The sequence below is a fragment of the Alosa sapidissima genome, chromosome 22, assembly GCF_018492685.1.
Source record: "Alosa sapidissima isolate fAloSap1 chromosome 22, fAloSap1.pri, whole genome shotgun sequence".
Taxonomy (NCBI): domain Eukaryota; kingdom Metazoa; phylum Chordata; class Actinopteri; order Clupeiformes; family Clupeidae; genus Alosa; species Alosa sapidissima.
The window spans coordinates 8,065,666-8,091,255 of NC_055978.1; the positions used below are offsets into that span (position 1 = coordinate 8,065,666).

At 41.1% G+C, this 25,590-nt stretch overlaps 3 protein-coding genes across 4 annotated transcripts in view; all 3 read left to right on the plus strand.

The window, feature by feature from the left end:
• Positions 1 to 10,450, plus strand: part of c22h12orf56 (chromosome 22 C12orf56 homolog) — a 31,133-nt gene extending 20,683 nt beyond the window's left edge. The window contains exons 4-13 of the mRNA XM_042079402.1: positions 1,190 to 1,646; positions 2,869 to 2,951; positions 3,265 to 3,409; positions 4,726 to 4,814; positions 5,994 to 6,083; positions 6,521 to 6,623; positions 6,958 to 7,032; positions 7,336 to 7,413; positions 7,966 to 8,144; positions 8,910 to 10,450. Of these exons, the coding sequence (XP_041935336.1) occupies positions 1,190 to 1,646; positions 2,869 to 2,951; positions 3,265 to 3,409; positions 4,726 to 4,814; positions 5,994 to 6,083; positions 6,521 to 6,623; positions 6,958 to 7,032; positions 7,336 to 7,413; positions 7,966 to 8,144; positions 8,910 to 9,024 (1,414 nt within the window). The 3' untranslated portion in view covers positions 9,025 to 10,450. The remainder of the gene's footprint in view (positions 1 to 1,189; positions 1,647 to 2,868; positions 2,952 to 3,264; positions 3,410 to 4,725; positions 4,815 to 5,993; positions 6,084 to 6,520; positions 6,624 to 6,957; positions 7,033 to 7,335; positions 7,414 to 7,965; positions 8,145 to 8,909) is intronic.
• Positions 10,451 to 12,824: 2,374 nt separating this feature from the next.
• ssbp1 (single-stranded DNA binding protein 1) lies at positions 12,825 to 22,848 on the plus strand. 2 transcript variants are annotated; one of them, XM_042078128.1, is made up of 7 exons: positions 12,825 to 12,910; positions 13,354 to 13,408; positions 13,695 to 13,752; positions 14,165 to 14,305; positions 15,043 to 15,130; positions 16,682 to 16,770; positions 21,941 to 22,848. In XM_042078128.1, the coding sequence occupies exons 1-7, from the start codon at positions 12,846 to 12,848 to the stop codon at positions 21,982 to 21,984; spliced, it is 540 nt and encodes a 179-aa protein (XP_041934062.1). In that variant the 5' UTR covers positions 12,825 to 12,845; the 3' UTR covers positions 21,985 to 22,848. The 2 variants fall into 2 exon arrangements, with proteins under 2 accessions (XP_041934062.1, XP_041934063.1); XM_042078129.1 differs by having other exon boundaries at positions 12,863 to 12,902.
• Positions 22,849 to 23,597: 749 nt separating this feature from the next.
• creb3l2 (cAMP responsive element binding protein 3-like 2) overlaps positions 23,598 to 25,590 on the plus strand; it is a 35,379-nt gene continuing 33,386 nt past the window's right edge. The window contains exon 1 of the mRNA XM_042078127.1: positions 23,598 to 24,137. Coding sequence (XP_041934061.1) covers positions 24,039 to 24,137 — 99 coding nt within the window. The 5' untranslated portion in view covers positions 23,598 to 24,038. The remainder of the gene's footprint in view (positions 24,138 to 25,590) is intronic.

Genomic DNA, 25,590 nt, shown 5'->3' on the forward strand with positions numbered 1-25,590 from the left:
ACGAGACTCCAATCTAGGTCAGCACTCCTTTAAAAGCAGTTTGGGATATTTTTCCACTGCCGATCTTGAAAGATTTGCCTCTCATCCCCGCATCTCACTTGAGATTTAAAGAGAGGAAATTGGTTGGATGAATATGGCCTTGTCCAGCTTCCAAACCCCAGGATTAGAGATCTAGCCTCCAGTCGTGCCGCCAGTAACAGCGCCACACAGTGGCCATGGAGGGTACTGCACTGCATAGCAGAAGTGATATTTTGTTATTACAATTAAAAAAAAAAAAAAAAAAGATTAGATTTCAGTCAGTTTTTCAAAGCATCTCTTTTTGCCTTGCCTTTGGTTGCCCATTAAAGTTCCATGAAATAACATCCACACAGCAAAAATAAATAGATTTGATATCATGATGGGTTTGTATGTTTGGGACATATGAAGGTTCCAAAAATGTTCTTAATCAATTATTTTTATTCCTCAACTTTACTTTGTTATTAGGTACTATTTTATTATGATTGTCAAATGTTCTTTACTTACTTTTCTAAAATGGTGAAATTGATTTAGGATTGTTTAGGTTAATGTGCATTGCATGTAGCCTGACCAGACAGACCCACATCAAGATGTAGGGTCTGGGAACTTACCATAGGCACTGCTCAATCCGAGGGGCGGGATAAACGGTTGTCTTTCAGATTTCCTCTGCACGCAATAGGATAGCGCTAGAACTGGCTACAATTAGTCCCTTGCATTTTCCCACCAGCGGAGCTAGTTGGCTAGTTGATCAAACTTTTGCCAATTTACTGTAAAAAAGGCCGCTGTTCGCCAGCAGCAGCATCCATCTTCTTTTTTTTCAACTAGCCAGAAATTCACGCGGAAATTCACCGTCGCCGACTCTATACACGATGTGATTGGCCTGATAGAAGTTTCATTTTTCTAACTCGCAAGCCAACGGAGAGTTGCTAGACTACCCTGGCTGCAAATTACATTTGCTGCCGCTAGGGTGTGTCTAGATTTCTAGCCTATATTGCATGGGTATGTTGTGAGGGAATTGATCAGTAAAGAACTGTGTAATGTTTTTTTGTTTTTTTACATTACACTTTTGCACAGTAGTACACACATACACACACACACACACACACACACACACACACACACACACACACACTTATATAAATATGTAAATGTTAATGTAACTCTTTCCCTGCAGGCATGGTGAACAGGACATAAACGATGACCGCTCTCACTCCCTGAGGAAGCTGCGCTCGGCCTCCTGCCCCAACCCTAACACCCTGGGGCTTCCTCTGCTGTCCCGGCCGTCCTCGACCGACCCCCACTCCATCCCCTCCCGCTCCGCCACCTCCTCCTGCGCCTCCTCCCCTCTCCCCCCTCCTCACTTCTCCAGCCAGGGGAGGTCCAGGGGGTGGCGCGGCCCAGCTGGGATGCCTCCTGATCGGGCACTGGCGCCGCCGGGGCGCAGGGCTTCACTGCTGGGCAGGCTGCTGAAGAGCTCGCTGATGATGGTGAAGAGGGAGAGAGAGGAAGAGGAAGAGGAGGAGGAAGGGGGGGCGGAGGGGGAGAGGGAGGCGGAGCTGCACCTGTACGCGGTGTCACTCACGTCACGCATCTACCTCCACCTGCAGAGCTCCTGGAACAGCTATATTATTGTAAGAGCAAATGAAACACATACACACATACAGACACTAACACACACACACACACACACACACACACACACACATACAGACACATACAGACACTAATACACACACGCACAAACACACTCACACACACACACACACACACACACACACATTGCTGTTTTGCTATATGTTAACAATTGTGTGTTTATGTGAGTGTGTTTTTTGTGGGGGGGGGTTGTCTTAAAGATCTGCACTTCTATATTATTATAAGAGTAAGCAGACACACTCCTGCAATTTATGAATCTCATAGATTGTAGCATGCCTACAGAGGCATAAATAATCAGGGCTTTGAACCGGTTCAAGGAACGAAAACGAAAACCGGGAACTTTTTGTATTTTACAGGGAACAGAAACGAAACCGGAAACGTTATTATTTTTTATGTTCTGGAACAGGAACACTTATTTAAAAATAATGGTAACCGGTTAATACCGGTTTTATTTTGTTCCTCGTTGCCTAATTAACTAAAAAAGCAATTATTTTCCTGCGCACGTTACCATGACGGCTGTGGTTCACTTCCTGTGTGACATCACATCAGACATTCGCTGACTGAATGGAGAGAGAGCGGTGGATTACAAAGTCTCCACTCCACATCTTAAATAAGAGGTAAATTACGATCCATCGTTAATTAAAACGCTCATTCCAAACACAATATCAATAGCTATATTTGTCAACTCCACGTTAATGATGGACTAGCAAACATTTGGCTAAATGGCCTTTCCCCCCCGACAGTTGGAATTTGTTGTTGCCCGAGTGGCATAACCACGTGTCTTAATAATGTGGTTACGTTTGTGTGGAAATTTTCTCTTTTAACAATAAACTACACATTTCAAATAATTGTGGGCCTATTTAATTATTATTATTATTATTAATAATATAATTATTATTATTTAATAATGGTTGTAATATTATTACATTTGGTTTAAGCTGGATGAGAAAAATTCTATAGCATTAAACAGCTGACAGGAACGAAATTAACCGTTACGGGAACAGTATTTTTTTGTTCTAACCGGTTCGGGAACGTCAATTTATTGGTGGAACTCATAACCGGAAACGTTATAATTCCGTTTCTGTTCGGAATGAACCGATTGGAAAAAATCGGTTCAAAGCCCTGTAAATAATGTTGCGTAATGTTGTTGTATTGCCAGATGTTATAGTAATGTGTGTTGGTGTTTGTGGAATTTCCCAGAAATCTACACTGATGTTGGATCCATTATACAAGCGGAGGTGTAGCATGTCTTCCTCGTCACTTCAAAAATATAACAAGATAGGGTAAGAATACACACACACACACACACACACACACACACACACACACACATACACACATACACTTTCTCCATCTTCCTGAGGGTAGATATAAATGATGGGGGGATGTCCTCCTTAATCAGGAGACAAACACACACACACAATGAATATTTCACACACACATACACATACACATACACATACACATACACATACACTCCTTATTGAAAGTGTGCATTATTGAAAGTGTGCATTATGTGTGCTATTTGGTGTGTGTGTGTGTGTGTGTGTGTGTGTGTGTGTGTGTGTGTGTGTGTGTGTGTGTGTGTGTGTGTAGCTGGGAGCGCACGGCCCACCTGTTCCATCAGCTGAGTGGGGAGATCCTGAAGGAGAACCTCAGTCTGGAGAGTCTCTACGTCCTGCTGCAGGAACTCAACACAGCCGCTCACCGCAACGTCACCATCAAGAAGCTCTTCTGGAGGGTGAGCATGCACGTGTGTGTGTGTGTGTGTGTGTGTGTGTGTGTGTGTGTGTATGTGTATGTGTATGTGTGTATGTGTGTGTGTGTGTGTGTGTGTGTGTGTGTGTGTGTGTGTGTGTGTGTGTGTGTGTGTGTTTGTGCGTGTGTGTGTGTATCAGGGCTTTGAACCGATTTTTTTTTCCAATCGGTTCATTCCGAACAGAAACGGAATTATAACGTTTCCGGTTATGAGTTCCACCAATAAATTGACGTTCCCGAACCGGTTAGAACAAAAAAATACTGTTCCCGGAACGGTTAATTTCGTTCCTGTCAGCTGTTTAATGCTATAGAATTATGTTACATCTTTCTCATCCAGCTTAAACCAAATGTAATAATATTACAACCATTATTAAATAATAATAATTATATTATTAATGTTAATAATAATTAAATAGGCCTACAATTATTTGAAATGTGTAGTTTATTGTTAAAAGAGAAAATTTCCACACAAACGTAACCACATTATTAAGACACGTGGTTATGCCACTCGGGCAACAACAAATTCCAACTGTCGGGGGGGAAAGGCCATTTAGCCAAATGTTTGCTAGTCCATCATTAATGTGGAGTTGACAAATATAGCTATTGATATTGTGTTTGGAATGAGCGTTTTAATTAACGATGGATCGTAATTTACCTCTTATTTAAGATGTGGAGTGGAGACTTTGTAATCCACCGCTCTCTCTCCATTCAGTCAGCGAATGTCTGATGTGATGTCACACAGGAAGTGAACCACAGCCGTCATGGTAACGTGCGCAGGAAGATAATTGCTTTTTTTTTTTAGTTAATTAGGCAACGAGGAACGAAATAAAACCGGTATTAACCGGTTACCATTATTTTTAAATAAGTGTTCCTGTTCCAGAACATAAAAAATAATAACGTTTCCGGTTTCGTTTCTGTTCCCTGTAAAATACAAAAAGTTCCCGGTTTTCGTTTTCGTTCCTTGAACCGGTTCAAAGCCCTGGTGTGTATACATGTGTGTGTATATGTGTATGTGTGTGGGTGTGTGTGTCTTTTTGTTTGTTCCAGTTAAAGTATGTGTTTTGGTAAAGGGTAGATGCTTTGTTGCGAACTTTGTGTGCAAAATATGTGTCGGATGTCTTCCTTTTGATAGTGTATTTTAGATTATACAGCATGTACAGCATTTTACATTTGTACTTCAGTGTGTGTATGTGTATCTGTGTATGTGTGTGTGTGTGTGTGTGTGTGTTCAGTGTTATTTAAGAAATGACTCCAGTTAAAACTTCATAGCCTCCATATATGTCTTATTTTGTCTCATAGTCAAGTGACTTGTGTCCCTTTCTGGTGAAAACACTGGCCCACTTCCTGCACGAGACTGACCCTGGAGTCACCACCACGGACAGACTGCTGTGAGTCTCCCTACCAATCGGCCTAAAGGCTTATTTAGTTATGCTTTATTTATAAATGTGTGTGTGTGTGTGTGTGTGTGTATGTGTGTGTGTGTGTGTGTGTGTGTGTGTGTGTGTGTGTGTGTGTTCCAGTCGGCCTAAACGCTTATTTATTTATGCTTCTGTGTTGAATCTTTTTCAGTTCTGCGTGCCCTGTGTCTGCATAGATCACCATCAAAACGGTAGCTAGAGTGGCAAATTCCATAGACTGCCATGTTTAAATATCAATGTTATTTGTTGGGCTTTTTCTTGCTTAGATATGCATCGATTCGACGCAGAAGCATAACTGAAGCTTTAGATACTGACCCCATCAGGTCAAACCTCTATGGTAAACCAAAAATAGCTGTACACTAGTACCGCCAGCTCTATTCTTACGGAGGCTGCATACATTTGTAAGTGCAAGGGCTTGATCTGTGAGATTTTAAGCTGCTTTCCTTTTTGCACAACTGGATTAAGAAGTAGTAGTGGTGTAAAGTCTGACTCCCACTTGCTGGGAGCCAATGTCCTCAATGTTAGGGGCAGCCGTGGCCTACTGGTTAGGGCTTCGGACTTGTAACCGAAGGGTTGCTGGTTCGAACCCCGAACAGTAGGAATGGCTGAAGTGCCCTTGAGCAAGGCACCTGACCCCTCACTGCTCCCCGAGCACCGCTGTAGCAGGCAGCTCACTGCGCTGGGATTAGTGTGTGCTTCACCTCACTGTGTGCTGAGTGTGTTTCGCTAATTCACGGATTGGGATAAGTGCAGAGACCAAATTTCCCTCACAGGATCAAAAGAGTATATATACTTATACTTATATGCCAGTCAGATGAGGTTGAGCTTGTTTATCAGCTCTACACTGCCGCCCAGTGGTAGCCTCTCTGCACTGCACCTTAAACAATTATTTTACATCAAAATAGCACCGTTAAGTGTAAGCTTTTATATGACAGGATAAGTCCGTTGAATATCTCAGGGATTCATTTTTGGTTTCAGCCACTCAATAAACTAAAGCAATGACTTTGTAGCTACAATGCACTAAATGTACAGTACTTAGCAAAGTATTTGTATCATAAACTATTTGGTTTTCAGCAAAATCGCTGCTGTACTGATTGAGACTGTTTGGTATGTGTGTGTGTGTGTGTGTGTGTGTGTGTGTGTGTCCAGGTTGTGCACTCTCATTGTCCAGACCCTCAGTCTCATGTTCAGGGAGATGGAGGTGGAGCCAGCCAGACTCAGCATGCTGACAGCCAATCAGTGAGTGGGATGGGCAATCAAGGGGCTTGTCATAATAAATTTATAATAGGTTATAATAACACTGACAATTTCAGAGACTTTATTCTCCGTATTATAAATCAGTATAGCATCAAAATGAGTTTGAAGAAAGGGGAGGCTTTGTTGTTGCAGTAAAACTACAGGGTGCTCATCAAAATGGGTCTAGGTCAGTGTTTCTCAAACTTTTTCAGACGTAGGACCACTTAACCAATAAAAAAGAAACACATATTGAATATGGCAAACAACTCATCTATATTATATTTTACCACGTCTGCTCACGGACCACTTGGGATAGCTTGCGGTCCCCAGTGGATGAAAAATACTGACTACATGCCATCTTCATACAGGAGGGCCTCAATTCCTTTGTTTATTCATTGGTAAAAGAGCTCTATTGGGTTGTTTTCATGCTGCCTCTGCAGGGGGGCGCTAATGGCGAGGCTACTGCTAGCCCTGATGTGTGAGCCGGACCCGCAGGCCTCGGACTCAGCGGAGATGGAGCACAGCACAAACAAACGCACAGAGGTGAGTGAGGAGGACAGGACTGTGTAGACCGAAGGGTGGTGTGCTGTTCAGAGTTGTTTTGTTATTTTCTATACCTGCACAGGTTTGTGCTAAAAAGTTTCCGTTTATGTAGTGATGATTTCACTTTCACTTTCCATAGGGTTGTTATGGTTACACTGGTTACACTTTATCTACAGATGCTCAAATTATCAACAAACTACCTGATGATTCTCTTGTTTATTGGTGGTTTTATTTATTACCATTTAATGGCTTTATTTTATTTATTTATTTCATTTTTCTGCTTTATCAGTGTATCTGGCTCACTCTGGTTGTGTATCATCTCTATCTCTTTCAGATGCAGATCTTGCAGGCTGAGTATCTCGCTGTGGCTGCTGCTCTGCTCTTTGAGATCATAGTGCTTTGTCAAGAGGTAGGGAATCTCACTATTCCCACTATTACAAACACACACACACACACACACACACACACACACACACACACACACACACTCACACACACACACACACACACACACACATATGCTGTGCTGTAAACAAACAAATGCATCATATATCATCAAGAAGAACTAATTAAATTGGTGTTACACTTTTTGTCACTTCAGCCTTCTTCTCAAAGTCCTATACTGTATGCTTGGGCCTTATATATATGACTTTCGTTTGACTTTTTGGTCTTTTTATACTCATTGTTGCACTGTTCTTTTTTGTCCCTAAAGGCTAGCCGTACACCAAGCATGGAACACTTCCTGACTGTTGGCTGGGTGTTGAAAACTCTAAAGCCTCAGCCTTCCACTGTAAGCCAAAGTGTAGTGCTGTGTCTCTTCCTGTCTCTCTAAGTCTCTCTCTTATCCTAATGCGCAACCTCCTATCTTGTATCTGACCCTTTCCTGATGTATAACCATGCGTGTAGTAGATGTCTCATCTCACACAAACGTGTTTGTCTTAGCTAATCCTGATCTTTACTGTACTGTAACACCATCCGGCCTGGAGGATCAGTTGTGTAATATGGATTGATGGTAGCTCTGCAGGAGGGAAACTCTATAGGCTCAGAGTTACGTTTACACAACCAGATATGTGACAGAGAGCAGGGGATCCAACACACTAGCGCTCAATCCATGCCACAGATTCCACTACTCCTACAGCATTTAGATTCATTCATATGGAAACCTTAAGGGTTTTATCATCTGGCATTTTTGGCACAATGTTACCAACAATGTTGGACTGTTTTATTGCCTCTTACATTGCCATTACATTGCATGTGCATCTATCAAGAGATAGGGTCTATTCTGATTACTTCTCTCTCTCTCTCTCTCTCTATCCATCTTTATTCTCTCTCTTTTCCACAGGTCCACTTTGTGGGCTACCAGACGCATCAGGTGGTTCTGGCTCTGTCCAGTTCCCAGGCCACTCTGAGCCCGTCCCAGGCGGTTCTGCTCTACCAGCGCTGCCGGGTGCTCGTGGCCTGCCTTCAGTACAGCCGCATCCTGAGCGAGTTCATCAGGTCCGAGTTCAGAGAGGAGTTCAGGTGAGCCACTGGAGGACACACACACACACACACACACACACACACACACACACACACACACACACACACTGGAACAAGTTTAAGTGTATGCATCTAATGTTGAAACTGGATCCTTAAATATTTTTAAGTTAGTTTAAGTAATTGACTTTTCTCAAGTACCATATGTCACAGATCCTTTTTATTGTTTTAATGTTGCGTCTCTACTCTCTTTTCTCTTACTTCTCATCACCTCCTCTTTCTTCCTCTCTCCACTCCTCCCATCTCCTCCTGTCTTCTCCTCTCCTCTCTTCTCCTTTTCACTCGTCTCCCATTTTCCTCACTCCTCTCCTCTTCTCCTTTCCTCTCCTTCTCATCACCTCATCCTTTCCTCTCCACTCCTTTCCTCTCCTCTTCTTTTCCTATCCTCTTATCTCCTCTTGTCTCCCCTCACCTCCTCTTCTCCCCCCCCCCCTTCTCCTCTCCTCTCATCTTATGGGGCAGCCGTGGCCTACTGGTTAGGACTTCGTACTTGCAACTGGAGGGTTGCTGGTTTGAACCCCGACCAGTAGGCACGGCTGAAGTGCCCTTGACCAAGGCACCTAACCCCTCACTGCTCCCCGAGCGCCGCTGTAGCAGGCAGCTCACTGCGTCAGGATTAGTGTTGTTCACTGTGTGCTGAGTGTGTTTCACGGATTGGGATAAATGCAAATTTCCCTCATGGGATCAAAAGAGTATATATACTTATATATACTTACACTTCATCTCCTCCTCCTCTCTCATCTGTAGGTACTATGTAAAAGCATCAGGGTTTGTGGAGAAGTTGCCTCCCCACTACCCCATCAGTCTACCAGCCCAGCGCCTTCTCTCACAGCTCCACTCATTGGTGCTTCGACAGCCCTAAACTGAGCCCTGATTGGCTCAGCACCCACCTCAACACCACTGCTATTGGCTGACTCCGGCCTATAGGTCACAAGCCACACCTCTTGTCTTTCATTCCAGGAATTCAGTGCATTCCAGTGTCACACAGTGACTATGACAGTCTGCTAGCAGTGTGTGAGTTTGTGTTAGGTGTGTAGAGAACTCTGTTCCACGTCCCACCTGAAGAACACACATGTGCACATGTAGTGAAAGACGTCTGCTTGGACTATTGAACGGATAAAGAATGTGCTGAAATAATCACACACACACACACACGCACGCACACGCACACGCACACACACACACACACACACACACACACACACACACACACACACACACACACACATACATACACACACACACAGGCGTACACATAAAATCATAGAAGGACTCTCCAGACATGTGCAGCAAGTGGTTTGCACATTCATTGACCACAGATCTGATGGTTTGTTTGTATGTTTACATTATATGCTTGTGAATGTAAATTAATGTCTATGCAGGACTTACTCTTATTACAGTAACATCAAAGTGTCTTCATTTGAGTGAATTTAGGCATGTCTATCTCGTAAAGGTTAAAGTTTGGTGTCTTACTAAGTCGAAGAGCCCATGCCTGTCCCCCATTTGATTCCACAGCTGTGTTTGCGTGTGTGTGTGTGTGTGTGTGTGTGTGTGTGAAAGAGAGAGAGTGTGTGTTTATATGTGTGTGTACACAAAGAAAATTTATTTTTGTACTTGGGTTGTGTTGATGGAATCTATTCTCTGAGAGATTATGCAGAGATAAATGTTCAGGGGATGAGTGAAATTCATGAAATCTATGTTGCACGTAATCTATGTGTGGTTTTCATGTAATTTAGTAAGTTATACTTTTTCGATAATACTGTCGTTTATTAAGGGTATAAACTACAGTCAGCAGTGCTAATTAAAAATTATTCAGATGGTTCTCTCCTCATGTTTGTGCAGCTAGCATGAAGATAAGTGCCCAGGAAATAAAAAAAAAAATACTAAATACCATTATAAAATCTTTGTAATAAGGGAAATATAATGCATAAAAGCATTTTCTGAAGTGCTTCCAAGTCATGATTATCCTACTCTAGGATTGCACAATAAAACATGAAGCAGTAATAATCTGTCTATCAAACCAATACTTCCAATAGTACATCCATGGTTCTGTGTTAGAACAGATTATAGGGGTATTTTATGTTAAACTGTGTAACTGCACTCAATAACTATTTGATATATCCTCAGACTGACATAGATGACATATAGATGTATTTATGAAGTGTTCATCAATTAAATTAACTAGAACTGAACCTCATCAACTGTTGGCTCTGTAGTATTGGTACCTGATGATGTATTCCTGAATCCTGTTCATTTTCAAGTGTTTCTGATTGAGATCCCCCCCCCCCCCCCCCCTCTCTCTGTGAGTTGATCAATAAAACAGGAACTCTATGGTGCTCAGTCTCAAATAAAGATACAGAGCAACAATGGACAGTTGGCTGGAGGCAGTCAAAGAAGTGACGCATGTTATACCCTGGATCTGCAAAGGTTGACCTACAATGATCCTTACAACATGTACTGCCAGAAATCTGAATGCACAACCAAAGAACCAAAGCAACAACAACAGAATCACTAACAAAGCAACCTTAGCGTGTAAAAACATCAACAGAGTAGCCTTGTGAACATTTCAATGCGGTTATCAAGCAGGTATCCAAGAAGGTGTCCTTATCGCTGTTTCATTGAATTAGGCCCTATGGCACTTCAAGGTGACTTAGCAGTGGTATCTGGTATCCTGGATCCACCTCCTCCACACTAATGATGCCAACAAATTCTTTGGTCATTCCTCTTCGTTGCTGTGGCCGTTTATGATCCAGTCAGCAACATTAACAAGACAAAATGCAAACCCTTGATGAGGGCAGCAACAAACACCAACAAATGCTTTGGCCGTTCCTCTTTGTTGCTGTATAGGTGTTTATAATTCAATCAGATTCAGCAACATAACAAGACAAAATGCAGGCCCTTACGGGGCACAAATACCACAGAAACAGAGGAACAATTCCACATATCTCTGTGTCGGTTACAATATGAGTAACGTACTAGTAGTCTGTGAGCGCTTCAGCCATGGGTGAAAAGTGTGAAGAATGAATTAATGTCCACACACTGAAGTAGCTGCCAATATTTAATTGGACTAAAAAACGGCAATGTTTCAACCCATGGGAATAGTGTAGTGGAGGAGACCAACCTCATTGCCACCATGCTAGAAAATCTTATGGGATTCATAGGCTAATTATAGGTTTAGAAACAGTGGCCTATATTTATGACCGCCGCTCCGCTCTAGAATCTTTGGTCAAAACTGCACGAAATTGGAAGTGTAGGATCATTATGACACCGTCTGAATGCATGCCAAGTTTCGTGGAATTCCGCTCATGGGGGGGCCACACAATAAATTAATTTATGTTACTATACACCAACTGGCCTGTAGGTGGCCGGAGACAGTTTTCTGTGAATATCTCGAGAACTGTAGGGCCTAGGAGGTCCACCTTTTTTTTGTATGTTGGTCTTAAGGGGGCATGTCAACCCATCCCATTACCACTTATTTCATGTATAACGCCACCTAGTTAAAAATTAAAAAGCCAAAAATTAGGTGTTTTCATCACAATATCTCTGGCTGACATGGTCAAAACTGCACGAAATTGAAAGTGTAGGATCATTATGACACCCTCCGAATGCATGCAAAGTTTTGTGAACTTTCGTTCATGGGAGGCCTTACAATAAAATAATTTATGTGTACATTTAGTGACCGTACACCAACAAGGATTCCCGGGACACTGAAAGACTGGGGTACACAAAACTTGGTGGGCATGTAACCCCACATGGATAGCATGGAACCATAATTTTTCATTTTGATCTGTAGCCCCCCCTCTGGACTGGACCCCCGAAAGGAGGGTAGGGCAGACACAGTTTTCTGTGAATATCTTGAGAACCGTAGGGCCTAGGACGACCAATTTTTTCCGTATGTTTGCCTCCAGGGGTCATCTTTACCCATTCCATGTGCACACATGTGCATAAACAGATACACACGCACACACATACATTCACAGTAATCATACGTATGACACATACTCACACAGTAGACATATGTACGCATGCATGCACATGCGCAAACACAGGCACATACGCAGGCAAACACACACACACACACACACACACACACACACACACACACATAGACATAAACATGTACACGCACACATGCACACAAGAATTTCTCAGAATTATGAACAGGCAAGATGGGGGTGGGGTTGTATAAAATGAATTTTACATGCGAAATCTATGAACTAATCATGTTTTGGTACTTGTTGTCTAGCAGATACCAGTGAGAATTGAGTGTGGATGATGCAATTTAGTGAGACAGTTAGAATCATATAGGCCTTTCAGCGTGATTTATTTTTGTGGAAAAAATGTGCTGGACTGGGCAGCGGTCATATTTTGTACCGCTCTGCGGTACATCTAGTTGTATTCAGAATCTGTGGATTTCATAGATGCTCCATTCATAATGCAACATTTTACAATGGACTCCTTTTTTCACATTTTAATTTTTTCTCTATAAATGTACAGTTAAAACATTGTACAATTTCGTTGAAAAAAATGCCTATTTATCTTTTATCACACGTCCCCTGTAGATTGCATCCCATACAGTCTATGTTGCATCCTTAGAGTAGGCTAGGACTATTGCTTGCATTCAGTTTTTAATGAAAGAGGAACATCCTCTGAAACGGAACAGTATTCCGGGGACCATTTTTAATGAAGGACCGGAAAAAGCGTGGTGTTACAGAAGAGTTGTCCATCGCGACTCTGCATGTAAGCATGTAAGTGGTAGTAATATTATGTTATTCATTGGTGTTGTGAACAGAAATGTAATTAAAGTTGCACCCAAATTATGTTAGATATCTGTACTGCATACCAAACGCATTAATTAGATCATCAGTGGCTGCATTTTACACGTTACATATCAAGATGTTGCCTTGGTAGCTAGTTGGCTAAAGTATTGTGTTTGCCTGTTAACAGCCTTCACCCCTTTGCACTTGCTGATTAGGTCATTTAACCAGAATTAGTTCTCCTTTTCTTAATGTTCGTCTCATTTACCTAATGTTTGATAGGCGAATGCCTCTGAATGATGACCCTGCATAGGTTATTCTGTATCAGAAATTAATTAATGGTTTGCACTTACTTCATTTTTTTTTTGGTCATAGTGTTAAACGGTTAGCCTAATAGTAAAATGGATAATGATTGTTTTTATTTATGTTTATAGTCAGGAGCTGTACGAAGTCCGTCCTCTCAAAATGTTCCGAAGCGCACCAGTTCAGGTACGACCCCAATCACATAGAAGCTAACCTTGGATTATCTTTCAGACTGTGCAGTAGAATTTGTCAAGTGTTAAACTTCTGGAAATTAAGCCTACCATCCTTGTCTATTCCAGACTTTTTAATTGTGGCCGTCTTTTTGTATAGCCTATTGAGTAGACTGAATATAATGAATGATCTATGATTATAAATCCATTTATTTATTTGGATAAAGCATCTGCTAAATTATTAAATCTAAAATAAATGTAAAAAATGCAATGCCTCTTTTTGCTCTTGCCCTTTTTTGCAGATATTTAGACAGTTTGTCCGGCACCAGGTGACAGATGCTAGCCTCATATTAGAGCGATGTGAGTAGTCTACACATTTAATGTGTGTGAGTGTGATTGCACAATTAACATCATGAATCCCTTGAATTATTCTCATCTGCAATTGGAGGACTATGAAATGCTAATTTATCTGCCAGAATCCACTTAATCATAAACACACTTGCATAGTAGAAACCAGCTTCCCAGCATTGTATTGAACAATGGTGTTGAATTGAATGTTCTGTATTTTGGCAGTTATCAACCCTTGATGTTTTCAATCCGATATAGCGTCACACCGATGTGACTGGAATGTTGGGAAATGAAAGTTTTAAAGAATATCAGGGTTCCATTGTATTCAACATGGAATTTTAGAACCTTACATTGTTGCAGTTGTTTGAATGTTCAAAACTCCCCTTAAGGGGTTAATTCGTCACCTCTCCCCTTTCTCTCTCAGCCATAAATAAGGTGCAGTTACTAGGGCGGGTGGGTCAGGACCCCGTCATGAGACAGGTGGAGGGCCGGAACCCCGTCACCATCTTCTCCATGGCGACGAACGAGATGTGGCGCTCTGGGGAAGGAGCAAACACAGACACAGGCAAGAGATCAAAACAGTGATCACCCACATGTTGCATATGAGTGAGACTGAGTGCAAATCCATTCGTCCGTTGACCTTCACCTGTCAGAATTGTCATTTATAGATAATTGTTTGAGCCCTTACAAACATAGCTGCTGTTTTTGGACTGAAATTACAGTGCACTGGAGTTACAGTGATATTTTAATTGGCCGTAAAGTGGAGTACTATGTACTAATATAAGAGCAATATAGTTTTTTTCATGTCCAAAATATGGCATTTCCTGATTATTTTCCTCCAAAACTGCAGTTTTGATACTGAGTACTATTTTGATACTACCTTGTTACATGAAGTCATTCAGTTTTTTTGTCAGGGGGATTATGGTGTACTTCCATTTCATGCCAGTGGGTAAAATATATTTTTTCAGCTGTGCTATGACCTGATCAGAGGTCCAAAAGAAAACTGCTTTGAATTTGTCACCCATTATGCAGCTTACACTGTAGCGTAGTGAATGTTTTTGTGTGTCTGATATGTTACTAAAGAGAGAGGCGTCATTTTGAGAACTGATAAACTTCTGGAGAATGGCAAAAAGCCATGATGAAAACAGCAGACAATGTTAAATATTAGGAAATGCCACAAATGTGCCATATGGCTTAAGTTCCACCTTGCTAAACAAAACTACTTCCTGTGCAAATCACTGGGACACATTAGTTATTTTCAGAAGATTATTTATTGTAACCAAGTTCCTCTTCCTTTTCCAGGAGACATCAGCCAGAAAACCACGTGGCATCGGATCTCTGTGTTCAAGCCAGGCTTGAGAGATGTGGCCTACCAGTATGTGAAGAAAGGGTCAGTATGTGTCTAAAGCAGTTGTTGTTGTTCTGCTATTTCTTGGCCACATGACAAAAGAGCACAGTATACACACTTAGCATCTTGTCAAATATCTTTTATTATGGAAAGCGGCATTAAGTGTTAATGGTGATCAGATCACTTTAAGTGTTGATTATGCACCCTTTGAATTCTGAGTACTGTCTGTAAAGACCATCATAACATGTAAGGTTGCTAAATTGACTGTGGTACTTGAATTCACAATCCTCTGTGGAAAGAGAGCATTGAATGCTACACGACAGTTGACCTACAGCCTATAGCTAAAAGGGAACAGTAGGCTAATTGGTGTAACCCACTTCCAGTGAATTATGCTAAGCTAGGCTAATGGTGTCAGAATAGGTTATTGTATGTATCCTCTCATCATTTGTGGGTCGGGACCCAAAAGTGGATTGCGGAACCGTTCGGGTTGGGTCTCGGAGCTTGTGGTTGTGGGCAATTCCGGGCAAAACTGTCACATCCATAACGCCAAAACACAATGCCATGGTATTTAGTTGGCGTTATGGATGTGACAGTTTTGCATGAAATTGCCCTTAAATTGCTTTTTTTATTTATATATTATTTGTTTTTTTATTCCTCGTTTTTATTTGTCAGTCATTGCCATGGACATAGAAAATGTTTTTGTGACCGGTCATATTAGACATAATTTTAGCGGTAAACGCAAGTATGACCCTGTGTATTTGAAGCAAGATGTGGATTCACTTAAATTGAGGACAAAATGGGGCAGAAACCCCAGTGTGTGGTGTGCAGCGAATTGCTGGCACATGAGAGCATGAAACCATCAAAACTAAAATGCCACATGGAAACAAAGCATCCCTGTCAAAGACAAACCTGTTGAGTACTTTGAAAGGTAAAATCAGGAGTCGAATACTTCACAAACGTAATGGCAAACATCAGCATGTTCCAAACAAGTGTCTTACCATGTAGCTCACCTTATCCGTTGGCTTGAGCGCTAAACAAATATATGGGTAGCTACTTAATGAAATGAAAAACCGTGGGTCCCAAAGCCAGACCAGTTAAGAACCACTGATGTAAAGTAGTTGCCTTGTGTATGAAATGCGCTCGTGGCGTTCTGGTTAGGGCTTCGGGCTTGGAACTGAAGGGTTGTCGGTTCGATCCCCGGCCAGTGGGAACGGCTGAAGTGCCCTTGAGCAAGGCACCTAATCCCTCACTGCTCCCCGAGCGCCGCTGTAGCAAGGCAGCTTAATGCTCCGGGTTAGTTGCTTTACCTCACTGTCTGTTCACTGTGTGCTCTGTGTGTTCACTAATTCATGGATGGGATAAATGCAGAGACCAAATTCCTTGTATACGCAAGTATACTTGGCCTAAAAACCTGATTTACATTTGCATTAGCTCATTTTCCAAAAAGGTGTCGTGTTCCTTTAACTGATTAATGAATTCACCCCTCCTAAAAGTAATTGGAAGCCCTCAAATGACCCAACCACGTTTCCTGTTCTCCTGTTACCTCGCGCGTTGCACTTGTCCCATACTGTCTTGTTGTGTGTGTGGTCTCAGGTCACGTGTGCTGGTGGAGGGCAAACTGGATTATGGAGAATATGTGGACAAAAACAACGTCAGACGCCAGGCCACCACTATCATTGCAGGTAAGTTCCTCTGGCAAGCTAACAAATAAAGAGTAAGAAATATTAGCTATGGCATGTATAGCTTAATGTGTGTGTACATGGATGAAATTACATTGGCATGTAATTGATTTCATTACCCCAACAAAGAACTATAGGAATAGTATTTTGGGACAATTTTTATAGTAATCTTACAAGAACACTATAGTTTATTGGAGTCTTATAGTATATTGAGACATATAGATGTATTCTAAGACTCTGCTAAAGGAACACTATAAATAGCAAGAATATTATAGAGGTATTGCAGATAGTATATACTGTATATATAGTATTACTATAGTTCTTTGTCATAAAGGTAAGGGCATTTTACATAAAAAATTCATTGTTTACAATAGCCACGTTTACATGGACAGTTTTTTTTTTGTCATTCCGATTAAACTATTCCGATTGAAAATATTGTGCTGTCTGTTTACATGGGGTACGTTCTATTCCAATCAGGTGCTCTCAAGCGCTTTAAAATCTTTGATCGGAATAGCTGTTGTTGCCTACTTTTTGTTGAGAAGATAGAGCAGCCAATCCGATTGACCGTATACATGGCTGTTAAATCAGAATCGGAGAGGAATACCTCTCTCATTCTGATTAAAATGAGATAAGATTCAACTTTATTGTCATTGTACAGAGTACAAGTACTAAGACAACGAAATGCAGTTTGCATCTAACCAGAAGTGCAGAAAAGTGCAATGTGATATACATAGACAGGTGATGCATAGACAGGACAAGATATAGTGCAGTGTAGACAGTAGTACTGTATACAGTTGGTTTATAGGAGGTGGTTTACAGTACCGGTAATATAAATTAAATATAAATATGTGCAGTGTATTAACAGTAATAGTGGGGCTGTTAAGCTCTTTAGATAGATAGATAGATAGATAGATAGATAGATAGATAGATAGATACTTTATTGATCCTCAAGGGGATCAAATAGGGACGATCTTGCTTTTTATGAACGAAGCATGAAACTTTCAGGGTTTGTTCTTGATGACCTAAGCTTTGATTTAAGATCTGGAGGCATTCTCAGTTTGACCTCTGAGGTCAGATAGAGGTCACTGACCTCTGTAATATGTTGTGACGCTACAGGTGAATGGGGAGAAAAAAATAATAATAGATATCACCATGAAACTTTCTCAGTTGATTACTCATGTTAAGCTAAGAAAAAAATGTATTGAAAGTTTTTTATATATTTAATGTTTAAATATGCAAATTAGGCCTTATCTCATAAAAATGCGCTAATTTGTATACATTTTAAAAAACAAAATTAGATATTCTGATAAAGTCAGGCTCAAAATATTTGTTTAATTTTGTTGTCATATGAGATGGGGAAAATAATTACTGAGGGTTTATGGACATCTACTTCTATTATCCTGTAATTCACCTGTACCACTGTGATATGAAATTTCTAGGCCTGAAATTAGAAATGGGTGTATCTTAGGATCTAAATGTGATAGAAATGTAAACTAAATATGTTTTTCCATGTTTCTGGGCATGAGGAACTTATTTATAACATTGATAGCACTCTAAGAGGTCAACATCATTAAGTGCAGTGAAGATCACTGGCAAAACATCTACTTCTGTTATCCTGCATATATATAGCAGGGTATTTAGTTGGGGGGGGGTGGCAATAATAATAAAAACAGCAGGGGAAGGGTGACATGAACACTTCGAGCAAATCGGCCAATCAGAGATTCGAAACAAACGAGAGACCGACATGTCACAATGCTGTGGCATTGTGTCAATGGCTGTGATGCAACATCTGCATTCTGTGGCCGTGGTAAAAAGACTGCCTGGGATACATGGCATGTATATCCAGAAGTTACAGAGGCTTTCCATAAAATGTTGCATATGCCACAAGAGTTGAGTGATCTTTCCTTGTCTCAACTAGAACGTTTTGTGGTGCTGATCTACAGGGTTCCCATGGTCATGGAATTTCTGGAATTTTATGGAATTTTAGAAAGTCTATTCCAAACATAGAAAGTCAGGGAATTTGATCATTTTTGGAGCACAGTCATGGAATATCAGGGAATTTTGTTGTAGCAGTTTAAAATATACTTGCCAAAATACATTAATACAAATACATTTCCAGGCAGAATTGGTGTATATCTAGTTATTAGCTGTATGGCTTCTTTAAGTAGCCCTCATCTCCCGCTCTAAAAACGTTTCTTGACCTCTATGCGGGTACTCTGAAATCATTGGTCGCTATATTGTACTATTCATTATATAGTAAGTCATGGAAATTCAGGTTTTTTGTCAGGGAAAGTCAGAGAAAAGTCATGGAATTTTACATTTGACTTAGATCCAGGGTTCCCACTCTTTGACAGAACAAGTGCATGCTTAGAGGTCAATGAGGCAAGGAAACAACTTTTTATCCAGAGGTCAAGATCCCTGGAAAACATCCCCCCTACACAAGCTGCTTTGAGGCAACACATCAGAAGAGCAATGCACCAGGCTAACATAATATGGAACCTTGTCTTGGTTCCTAGCCCACAGTTACCAAGTCCATACAGATGCAGGCTGGCAGCCACGTTGGACAACACTCCCTGAGGCATCACAGGAATGCTATGAGCTTGTGCACTGTGGTTGTAAAAAGGGTTGTACCGGGCACTGTAAATGCAAAAAGGCAGCATTAATGTGCACAGCACTCTGTGCTGGTGATTGCAGTGACTAAAGCTGTTTTGTAGGCCTTTTTCTTACCCCTAAAAGCTAAGGCCTCTACAACAACTTTCACTGTACTATTTTAGAATGCTGATATGTTACCTGTTCAATGTTACATTGGGGATTTGTGATAGGAGTTCAAGTTGTGACTTTTTGATAGGAGCTCAAGTTCAAGCAGGGCTACATTTTTGTCATGTCCATATTTATATGGAATTGTTTGGTGAAATGATACATTTTGTACTTGGATTTGCCCAGTCATTGGATCTTGTGCCAGTGATCTTCACTGCACGTAATGATGTTGACCTCTTAGAGTGCTATCAATGCTATAAATAAGTTCCTCATGTCCAGAAACATGGAAAAACATATTTAGTTTATATGTCTATCACATTTAGATCCTAAGATACACCCATTTCTAATTTCGGGCCTTGAAATTTCATATCACAGTGGTACAGGTGAATTAGTAGTAGATATCCGTAAACCCCTCAGTAATTTTTTTTTCCCATCTCATATGACAACAAAATGAAAAAAATATGTTTAGCCTAGGGTTGGGCGATGTCCCCTAAATTGGCATTTGACGATTAAACATCGTGATGGACAATGATTTCGTCGGGGGGGGTAGTTAACACTAATTACCATATTATTATTATTACCATATGTCTGTACAGAAATACATTTATAATTTTCTACATAAAAAAAAAATATATATTATATAGGCTATATGGCCTGATGAAAGTGGACAGCTAAGAGAGACATACTGACCAGGCTACCGAAGTTGTGTGGAAGATCTGCTCCAAGAAAATCGTTGTGAAAGACGGATAGACAATCAATCTGAACACTTGCGTGTGCACCAACCAGCGGAATATTACACATTGCCAGCCTTCGCTGGGCCTAGCAAAAAAGCTACTTAAGACTACTATCGTGGTTACTCATTTAAAATCTTCAGTAGTACGCTATGCAGCATCCCACGTTATCAGGCTACCGTCTATGCTGACTATAAGGCGGTGGGAAGTGAAAGTAAAGGGCTGCGATCGCGCAGTCCAGGCTATAGGAGGGCGAAGTAAAAAAAACTTTTACAAATAACGAATCCCGATTAGGCCTACCACTCTGTTGTTGTCTGGGACTTTTGCTAAATGCATGAAATACAAGCCTTACAGTGAAAGACGGATAGGCTACCTTCTGATCCTATCATTAACGAAAGAAATGGTTTATTTGAACACAGAGGAGAAGGACGCATTTGGCGCTCGCTGTAGCCTCGCAAAAATATTTGAGCGCTAGAATGTCCTAGTCATAGCCTAACAATAATAATTCAATAGGACTATTTTCTGCTAAAACATTAGGCTACATATTTTACGTCCAATGTAGGCTATAGGCCTGCGAGACATGTAGGCTACAAAAAGACAATTACATATTCACGTCACAGTCAGGAATTATTTGAACAAGACGGTAGACTAATACTTGATAACTGTTTGGCTGACAGCCTTTAAAGTAGGCTCAATTTCATTTCCAGGGAAAGGTTTTTTTAATGTTTTAGCCTGTTACAGCAGCAACTAGTGACTGGCATGTGGGGGCGTGGCATCACGATGGTTGCTTCCCATCGTGATGTCTGTCAACCATCACGATGGACGATGATATCGTCCATCGGCACAACCCTAATTGAGCCTGGCTTTATCAGACAATCTGATTTTGTTTTCTAAAAAGAATGCAAATTAGCACATTTTTAAGGAGATAAGGCCTAATTTGCATATTTAAACATTAAAATATAAAAAACTTTCAATACATTTTTTTCTTAGTTTAACATGAGTAATCAACTGAGAAAGTTTCATGGTGATATCTATTATTATTATTTTTTTCCCCATTCACCTGTAGCGTCACAACATATTACAGAGGTCAATGACCTCTATCTGACCTCAGAGGTCAAACTGAGAATGCCTCCAGATCTTAAATCAAAGCTTAGGTCATCAAGAACAAACCCTGAAAGTTTCATGCTTCTTTCATAAAAAGCAAGATCGTTGAGCTTAACAGCCCCACTATAACCTTATAAGAACAGAATAAATATGGCTATGTAGTATGAACAACATGTACAGAATACAGATATCTGCAGCGTAGAAGCAGAATAATATTGATATATCCAGTGTATTAACAGAATATATTATAAGAAAAACAGAATAGCCTAAATATGGATATTCAGTATGAACCATAGAGACAGATATGTACAGTATGCACACGCACAGCTATGTGCTGTGTGGTAACAGTACCATTGCAGTGCAGAAACGTTAACATCAGTAAAATTCTGATTGGATCAGGCATTTTTATTCTGATTGAGAGGTGTTTATTTGAGAATTGTTATTCCAATTGAACCGTTATTCCATTTCTAATCGGATTAAAAAGTGTCCATGTAAGCGTGGCTATTGCTTGCTAATGTTTGATTTACCCCCCGTATACATGGCTGAACTCTCTTTCTCTCTCTACCCCTCTCTCTCCACAGATAACATTGTATTTTTAAGTGACAATGTCCGAGACAGAATGTGAAGTTAATCTCTTTGTTGGAGGGATGTAAACCATCAGAAGACCTTTTTTTTTTCCATGTCATGTTATTTTCTTGTAGAAGTTTAGTGCCTGAAGTCCTTGGAGCTGTGATGGTTTCAAGATTGTAACTTTAACATGCCCCCTGTTCACCAACAGGGGGTGCCAACATACAGCACCATGGCCTCGAACACATCTGCCACAGTATTGACACACCAAAGTACAGTTGGTCTGACCATATTTTGTTTGGATCATGTGAACATGTCAGCATTTTCAATGATTATTGTTCTTGTCAAGATCCAGCACAAACCAGAATTAGGAATTCCGCCCTGGTCTGACTCACTAGCTGCCCCGGTGTCTCTGAATGATAAGTTATAGAGCTTTTGTTAACACTGGGAAATCAGTCCAAATACAGATTCCCCCCCCCCCCCCCCTTTTCTAATGTACGAGATGTTATCCAAATGCAGCAATGTGTTGTAGTAGGTCTCGAGAATCCTACAGGTTGTTTTTTGGCTAGCAATCCTCCATGAGGATCCAATCGCTTTCTAAAAGTAAATTTCATAGGCTGTGCTCATAGACAACTTTTAACATCAAACTGACTAGATGTCTTCTTGAGTTATCCTCAGAATCTTTCGGTTATGTTTCTCAACCGTTGGTTTCAACACCTGGTGGGGGGTTGTTTTGCATGGTTTTGCTTTTCAGACATGTGAATATGGATGTGTTAACTGAAATAGCAAAGACCAACCGTTTCTGCGAAATCTGATTTACATTCATTCATGCATTTCATGTTAGACACAGTTTCTACTGACCATGTTAAACCAAGTCCTTGTATGTATTATGTGAAATATATATATCCCCTTTTTCCAATTATCTGTGGGTCCATGTGCCTTTTTTCTGTAAGAGAAAAGTTATTTAATGTAACATTCTTTGATGCATGATGTGAACCTGAAGACTTGATGGTTTTTGTCACATGGACATGATATTGCATCAGTCTTAGGATGGATCTATATTTCATATAAAATTTAGTCTCCATTCAAGTGTGTGTGTTTAGCATGTGCAGCTGGACCTAACATTTTTGAGTGCAGTCTTTGGATTCTCCTCCATTTAGATTTTGTTTTAAGTATTATTTGAAGTAGTGAGCCACTTCTGGAAGCCTCTGTTTTGAAGGAGGTTGTATAAGGCGGGCACTGTCAGTTTAGTAGTCTTGTCTCAACTCAGTTTGTTGAAAGTTATGGATAAGTTCGTCCCTATTGGGCGTTCATGCTGTCTGTCAAACGATGCGAAATCGGCCTTAACACTGATTGGTTCTTAGATCTTTCAGTCGGCTGGACCATTTGTTTGCATGAAAGCAGCAGCCCATCTGATTCGTTTGCTTCCAAGAATAAGGACGGGGACTACGAAGTATAGCCAACATAGTTTAGTACCACTGTTAATTGTTCATTTAGCTAAGGTTGTCTCCTAAGACAAATATTCACGTTAAAAACATTATACTGTGGGTGTGTGGTGATGGTCTTGATAGTAGGCTATATTTACGGCTGTCGCATTCCCCGAACTAAATGCTATTGGGTGGCTCCACCTAAAATAATTGCCCCTCTCACGACTACTCCCACCCATTCCCCGCCCCCAAATTCCTGCTAGTCTGAGACAGGGTATCACCTCAACTCAAGAAATCGAGAGAAAGTCCGTCGTTGGTTGCATACTACAAGTCAGAGAAAATAAACAAGGAAGCGTCGGGGTTAATCTTCTATTGCCTCTTCAAACTAGTGACTGTCGTCTTTCCAGGGAGTCATTTTGCTTTGTTGATGTAACGACAAGCCATCCGAGTCGTGTGTCGCAACTGACTACGCAGTGCAAAGACTGTTCAAGTTATTAGGCTAATTCAACTTTTCGCTGACGGAAGGAAAAGTTGTTGCCGATTCCTGCAACATTTTATCACGCTGCGTTCTGGCAACATTGTAGCATATCTGCTTTCCTTTTTTGCTACATAGCCTACACTGATATCATCTGTTGAGAAGACGCAGGTTAGACAGTCGACTCGTAAGCAATCAACTGGTGAAGGCATGGAAATACTGGACAGCGCTGAACCGTTTTTACACTGGGATCGAAATCTCAGCGAATTGTCTGAACCGGGAGAAAATGACGGTGTTCTGTACAGCACTGTAAGTATGATTGAAATCTCAGTCTGCATCTGCTTCTATGTTTTGGTCGTTATCTATTCATAGGCCTGATTTTTAGCATGATATTTTGTTTGGTTTTGCGGGTGTGAAAAATAATTTGCTATGAAAGGCCAGCTATAATATAGCCCATTGCATTCGTTATCAATATATTGCTGTTCAGTTTCTTGACACTTGTTGCACGGGTGGGCTGCTCAAGAAGACTATCACGGTAGAGGTATTGAGCAAGAGTAGCCGGTTGTGGTTCGGGCACGGAGTTCACAGTCCCTTTAATCAATCCAAATTTAAACGCCTTATACCTGCATACCTGAACAACCTAATTGCCTTCCTGATGTAATGTTGTGGGTTTCTGAAGAATGCACGACCCACATTTCGCGGTGCGGTTAGGCTGTTATTGTAAAAGACCTTATTCAGCAGATCACGACGAAGATAAAGGCGAGCAGCAGCCTAACAATTCAGTTTCAGAGGTCCGTGAAGTGGCCTACACATGCGTTCCATCTGGAGGAGGTCTGTACTTTTCGACTGTACCCAAAAGTACTGGAGTTATGTAATGATAGGTCTGTGTTCAAACTCGTATCCTCTGCAGACAGAATGGGGCCCCTCTATCTTGGAAGCATGGAGAGGTTTTTTGGGGAAGGTGGTGGAAGACAGTTTAAAGGGAAACTTTTCTTTACCTTGTAATGCTTAATGGAGTACAAACTATTTTTAGAAACTCTTCCCCACCCATTTCCTTCATAGTAGAAGTTTAAGGGAAAAAACAAAGTTTATTTTGAACAGCTTTGAATTAAGACCCACATCACTCTACACTCTACAATCAGAAATCAGGGCAGAAAGGGTTTTAAGTGCTTTTTAGGGAAATGTTGACGTAACTGTAGTTGTGGCGCTTACGGTTTCTCTTGTACACCACTTCTCAGTTGGGCCTTTTTTGCCTTTGTCTCTAATAGTATAGGGATGGAGAGGTTATTTTTTGACTGCATCACACAGTGGCCCTATTGGCTTTGCACAGGGCTTCCCACCATAGATACACTGTTGGCCTTCTCCCTAGTTCTACCCCTGTTCCCCTGATGCCTCTGCAGACAACTCTCTCTCTCTCTCTCTCTCTCACACACACACACACACACACACACACACACACACACACACACACACTACTACTACTACCACCAGACACTGCTCTCTGTGTGGACAGGGCAGTGTGTGAGGGACGCTTGCATCAACAGTGGCTAAAGTAAACCCTGTCCTGCACAAAATACACACACACACACTCTGAGACACACACACACTGAGACACACACACAGACCCAAGAGACCTGCTCACTCACACACAGAAGACATATGCGCACGCAGCACACACACATTGCGGGCTCCACAGGGGAGTGTGGCATGCCGGCTGAACTGAGCACACTTTGTGCAGTGGCGAGATGCCTGGTATTCTCGG